The sequence below is a fragment of the Abrus precatorius genome, unplaced genomic scaffold (genome assembly GCF_003935025.1).
Source record: "Abrus precatorius isolate BTA unplaced genomic scaffold, Abrus_2018 Scaffold2, whole genome shotgun sequence".
Lineage (NCBI taxonomy): Eukaryota > Viridiplantae > Streptophyta > Magnoliopsida > Fabales > Fabaceae > Abrus > Abrus precatorius.
Window position 1 is genome coordinate 7,964,712 of NW_020874362.1, and position 6,417 is coordinate 7,971,128.

At 34.6% G+C, this 6,417-nt stretch overlaps 1 protein-coding gene across 2 annotated transcripts; it reads left to right on the forward strand.

Moving 5' to 3' along the window:
- The first annotated feature begins 381 nt into the window (after window positions 1–381).
- On the forward strand, window positions 382–6,417 carry LOC113857663 (ubiquitin domain-containing protein DSK2a-like). Of its 2 annotated transcripts, none has more exons than XM_027489772.1 (8): window positions 382–829; window positions 1,979–2,725; window positions 2,903–3,120; window positions 3,207–3,317; window positions 4,005–4,063; window positions 4,924–4,952; window positions 5,335–5,427; window positions 5,890–6,417. In XM_027489772.1, exons 1-8 carry the CDS (start codon window positions 610–612, stop codon window positions 6,036–6,038), a joined length of 1,626 nt encoding a protein of 541 aa, XP_027345573.1. In that variant the 5' UTR covers window positions 382–609; the 3' UTR covers window positions 6,039–6,417. The 2 variants fall into 2 exon arrangements, with proteins under 2 accessions (XP_027345573.1, XP_027345572.1); XM_027489771.1 differs by having other exon boundaries at window positions 424–829; window positions 4,924–5,036.

Consider the following 6,417-nt stretch of genomic DNA (forward strand, 5'->3'; position numbering starts at 1 on the left):
AAAAACCATACTTTCTTAAAATGATGTTTAAAGATTTAAAATACTCAAAGATACAAAGAGAAAAAAAATAACAAAATTTTAAAGATAAGAGACAACATATTTTAAAGATATAAAATAATAAATTTTAAAAATTTAATAAAAAATTAGAAATTTTTATAAAAAATTAAATAATAAATATATATAAACTTATATTATTAAATTATAAGTTAAAAATATTAATAATTTATATATTTTTAAATATATCTAATAATTTTAAAAATGTCATTCACTCGTAAATCATTTACTTTGCTAACTCATATTAACTTAAATTTAAAATAATAATAATTTTAAAAAAATCTAGACTTCAATATTTTTTTAACTGTTTAAACTTTAAATTTTGATAATACATGTGGGTAATTTAATTTTGTTATTAAAATTTTTCTTTTCTTCTCTTCCGTCGATTTCTCTCTCAAGTTCGCAGGGAGCTCGCACTGTGTTCCCGTTCTGGTTTTCACACACTCTTTGATCTTTCTAGGGTTAGGGTTTGGTTCACCCTTCGATTCGATTCAATTCAATCTCCGTCAGAGCGTGAGAGCGACGCGCCTCCCGTGCTTGGTTGGGATAGACGCCATGGGAGGTGATGCTACTGTTGGGGAATCAGAAGCGGTCAACGTCAACATCAACGTTCGCTGCTCCCACGGTTCCAAGTTTTCCGTTCAGATTTCCCTCGATTCCACCGTCGGTTCCTTCAAGGATCTCGTCGCTCGCAACTGCGACATCCCCGCCGAACAACAGCGTCTCATTTACAAGGGTCGCATCTTGAAGGACGATCAAACCCTTCAAAGCTACGGTAACTCTATCACCCCCCATGTTATCTTTTTATTATAATTAAAATGATATTTTATGAATTGAATAATGTTTGGGTAGGTATTACTGATTCTACTGTGTTCGTGAAGGGTATTCATGTGATTCTGATTATATTTAAATTAATGTGGTGCTGTTTAGTTAAATAAAATCGCTCAACTCGAAATGTCTAGCTTATGATGTTTCTTAACCTATTTTTAAAGGAAGATGGGGTGTTTGATGTGGAAGTGAAGGGTGTTAGTTTCTCACCCAATTAAGTGTTGTTTCACTCAGGGAAGATTGTTGATTTTGTAATACCAAGCTGCTATTTTTTTTTTCCAGTTTTGTTAACCTTCAAGGATTTGTTTAATCATCGAAAAATAGTAAATTTTTATTGAAAAAGAAAGTATCTTCTATATTAGAGATACAAAAGTGTAATATGCTTAAACTCAGTTCTAAGGGCTGAAATTATCAAAACTGTTTTTCTTTTCCTTTTCTAAAAAAGAAAACGAGGCTTGGTGGGGCGGGATAAAAAGTTTTAAATAGTCTCTGGCTATGATTGATTATTTGAGAAATCATAAGTATTACATCTTAGCGCTCTGGATTGATGCCTTTCTCTGTCTCGGTAAAATAAATTAATGTGATGAAGCCATATTAGGTGATCCTGTGATACTAATTACTTAGCCTTTGATTTTTTTAATTATTTCCTATTTTTTAAAACTAAATAAACTTTTTATATGTCTGCATTTGTAATCTATAGATTAAGTTTATTAACCTCTTTTATAATATTCTTCTGCCATCCTCTATTTGGTTATTGTGGCAAGATTGAATTCAATTTTTCAGCATCACGGTTATATGTTACTTTGCTCATATTATACATGAGCTCATGATCTCATTGTTAATGAACATTGCAGGAGATTCCCGTTGTAATGTAGTTGGTCTGTTCTAGAATTACTCAAAACTATTATTTAAGAGAAAGCAGTAGGCTAGTCAAAAAGCTTACTTTTTTAGTGAATTTGTTCTACTCAAATGTTTGGCAAAGCAATTAGATTCAGTTAGCTAATGATTAAAACCGTTCAGGAATTTTTTGTGTGATGCCTTACAGTTGAACCCTGAATGAGTGAACATAACTCAAAATTTCTTTTCATCTTTATAGGTTTGGAGGCAGATCACACTGTCCATTTGGTTCGAGGCTTTGCCCCTATCAATACGACTGGCAGCAGTGGGACCAATACTAATAGCACCAATGCCACAACAAATAATCCCAGAGGTGCTCCTACTAATGAAGGTGGGGGTTTAGGAGGGTTTGGTTTGGGAGGTTCACTATTCCCTGGACTAGGTGTCAATGGAACTGGTGGCAATGGTTTATTTGGCCAGGGTTTTCCTGATCTTGAGCAGATGCAGCAACCATTTATTTCTAATCCCAATTTAGTGAGGGAAATAATGAATACACCTGCTATGCAGAATCTAATAAATAATCCAGAGATAGTGCGGAATCTTATAATGAATAATCCACAGATGCAAGAGCTCATGGATCGAAACCCTGAGCTAGCACACATACTTAATGATCCCAGCACTCTCCGCCAGACCCTTGAAGCTACAAGAAACCCTGAGATCATGCGTGAAATGATGAGAAATACAGACAGAGCAATGAGCAACATCGAATCTTCGCCTGAGGGATTCAACATGCTGAGGCGCATGTATGAAAATGTTCAAGAACCATTTTTAAATGCCACTACAATGGCTGGTAATACAGGAAACAACGCAGCACTTTCAGGGACTCATGTTGGCCAAGCTAGGGACCAATCAACTAATCCCTCAACCACTAGTTCTGAAACAACTGCTGGCTCTCCCGTACCTAATACCAACCCACTTCCAAATCCTTGGTCCTCTACTGCTGGAAGTAAGTTCTGATACCATATTTTTCTTCTCAGAATCCTGTCACATGCTCCCCCTTTTCCCCAGTTGGTTTTAAAAGCATTTTTCCTTATGCTGATATTATGGTCTGTTTTAAGGATAGTAAATACAATTTTTTGTTTCTTGTGACTAATACTGTCATTAATGACGGTGAACATTGTAGCTGGTGGTGCCCAAAATAACACCAGAAGGTCAAACCCTGGTGGGGATGCTAGGCAGCAAGGACCTACTGGCTTAGGAGGGCTTGGTCTGCCAGACCTTGAAAGCATGCTGGGTGGTAGTGCTATGCCAGATCCTGCTTTATTGACCCAGTTGATGCAAAATCCAGCTATCTCACAAATGATGCAAAGTATCCTTTCCAATCCACAAACTTTGAATCAGGTATCTACATACCATACCAAGTACAAGTACAAGGTGCAATCCGCATTTGTTGAATTGGTCCTTCTAATATCTAATGTACATTTTAGATTCTCGGTGTTAATACTGAGCAGCGGGGCATGCCTGATTTAAATTCTCTTAGAGAATTAATGCAAAATCCAGAATTCCTTCGCATGTTTTCTTCACCTGAGACATTGCAGGTATTTATATTTACATATCTATTTCTTTACATGAATTTAAATCATTGTTATCAATCTCATGGTGCATAGCAGCTAAAGCCAAAAATGCTGTAGTGGGATAGTACTTAGCGGGATGATTTCTATTTAGAAATCTTATATACAAATTAATCTATAAGTAACTACTCAAATTAAAAAAATGCTCAAAATTCATGACATATTCATAATTAAATATAACAAGTCTTTGGTCTTAAGCAAAACATACAACTATACAAGTAAATAACAATAAAAGTAAAAAGAAAAACACAACACTCTGCTGTAGCACTTCAATGAATATTCTTTCTCAAGCGTGGGGTTGTTGGATACATGTCTTGTCTTGCAATAATAACTGTGGTTTAATACTCAAATTTTCATTCATTACAATGTTGCTACAGATGTTTGCATATAGTTACTTTGTGATAAATTATAGTTGTTTTTCTTAGTATGGAAGAAATAATGAGCATCCAGACCTAATTGGACCCAAAGGCAGTATAGGGCAGATGGTTGAATTACCTTTCTTTTTCTTGTTGAACTGGCTTGCTGCAGAAAATTCTATTCTTTAAATTGTGATATACTGTGATAAAGAAGCGTCTATATTGCTTGCCTATCTAATTGATACATCCTTGCTTTCAATTAACATTCTAACAATCCTACCTTATTGCACAATGACAGCAACTCTTGTCTTTCCAGCAAGCTCTTCTTTCTCAGCTTGGTCAGCAGCAATCAACACGGTAAGTAAAGTCACAATCCTGGCCTTTCTATTCTCACCTGGTAATTTTGTACTCATCCATACCATGAAAAGAAATAAAAGTTTCCAATGTGTTGAAGTTGCTATCCTTTTGCTCCATGTAGTTATTTGCTAAGCCCCAGTAACTAACATGCCCATTTTAGGCCTAGATGCCTCATTTTTGTCCTAAAAATATTAGTGGTTGTATGAGCATTTTTACTTTTTTTTTTTCATGATTACTTTGCAAGAAAAGCTATTTATTTATAACTCCCACTGTCTGGTCATGCTTGAGCTTGCAAACCAGGAATTTTTAATATTTAATATTTATCCATCAACAATATTGAAGTTGGAGAATCTAAATTTGCTGTCTAAGAGTAAAGCTAGATATTTCATTTGTATGTTTAAGCAACTTCAAAATAAAGATTGCTGATCAATGTATGTAATGTCATTTTAATTCCAAAGTAGATGAGATTCTTTGTTGTGCATCATATCATAGGTATTTGGAAGTGAAAAATTCAAAGCTAGAATTCTATTACATGCTTAAAATTATTATTATTGTGGCAAAGCTGCTTTGTGAGCTTGGGAACTGGATATTCTTCTTACTAGACCATATGGTAGCATCTAACAAAGTCTTCGTTCAATGCTAGGCCACTTGAATGTGGTTTTTGCCAGAGATTTAATAGACTGAAGGTTTAAATCTTGACGTGGTATAGTTAATGTTTGAGATGGTTATGTGCTTAGATTATCTGACTTGGTTTAATCTGTTAAAATACAACTTGTATGCATGTCCTTGTGAACTTTGTTTTTGTTTGTTTATCATTTTTACCTTCCTTGATTTTCTATTAACCTGATAAGCTTTTGCAGGGACTCTGGTCAAACTGGCGGAGGCACTGGTATGCAAGCCAACCGTCTTCTCTTTCTGTCAATAGAAACTTTGTACCATTGTTGCTGTAGTTTTGCATTGGCGATTAAAATTGGTTAGCCATATCTTAAGATAATCCATTACATTGGAGTTATATGAATTATAATTTTATAAATCATTTGCTCAAAGGGTCCTGAAATCTATTCAAAACCAAATTTAAGATTTTTTTATCACCCATGACCGATTAATTAATGTTCTACTATTGGAAAGACCACTTGCGTTAAACAGATTGTACTCCTTAGTAATCAAAGGGGAAAGTTTTAAGTTAGGCGTGGGACTATGCAATTGTCATTTGAATACAGCATAAATTGTTATAGTTGATCAAAATTTCTATCAAATGATTTTATTGATAGGACCATTGAACAACAATTTGGGATTGGAGATGTTATCGAGCATGTTTGGTGGACTTGGAGCTGGAAGCCTGGCTGCTCCAAATAGATCAGATGGTTAGCGTTGTTTTTTATTTATTTATTTACTTTTTCAAATATATTTTAGGTGTATATTTGGTTCAACTTGTTTTGACATGTCCTTAAAGAGTATCTTGACCGAGTAATTATTTCCCATGAAAAAATCTCAAATCTACGTCATATTAATATGTAGCTCTCTCCATTATTAGCAGATTTTCAATTGAGTCCCAAAATTTTATAAGTTCATATTTAGATCTAATTTTGAAAAAAATTTCATTCAAGTTTCTGCTAAAGATTAGTCTAAAAAATATTGTAATCTGGTCCAAATAGTTTAAAAAAAATTATTCTTGACCCTTAGCATCAGATTATCACTGTGCTACAGTGATAGAATTTCAAAATATAGGGACGTAATAGAAAATCTCCAAAAAGCTTTGAAACCTAGTTGTTTATTTACCCACTCTTTATACTGCTCTCATCTCATTGACGATGTTGTCTTCTCAGAGCCACCGGAGCAATTGTATGCCACCCAACTTACACAGCTTCAAGAGATGGGATTCTTTGACACTCAAGAGAACATAAGAGCTCTTGTTGCAACCTCAGGAAATGTTCATGCAGCAGTTGAACGACTACTAGGGAACTCTGGTCAGTAGCAGATAGAGTTGGCTTGGCATTCATTTTACCGGAGTCTCTTCTGTTGATCCCAGATTGGTCACTTTGAAATCAGCAGTGTTGAAGGGCCTTGTTGGGTATTTAAATAAAATCAGAGATCTGTCCAAATTATAGTGGTCAGACCTGGCATGGTGTAGATTTTATACGATGGACTGTGATTGTTCCTATTTTCTTCATTGTACATACTTACATTGAAAACTAGTTCTAGACAGCAGCATGAGAGCTTAAATATTGTCAAGTGAATTAATTTTTATACTATTAGTTTGTACTGGCTCAAGATAGTTCCATAATTATTTATTTGGGACGTGTGAAATAACATGAGACTATCCGATAAATACCAAACGTTAGAACACGCGTAGT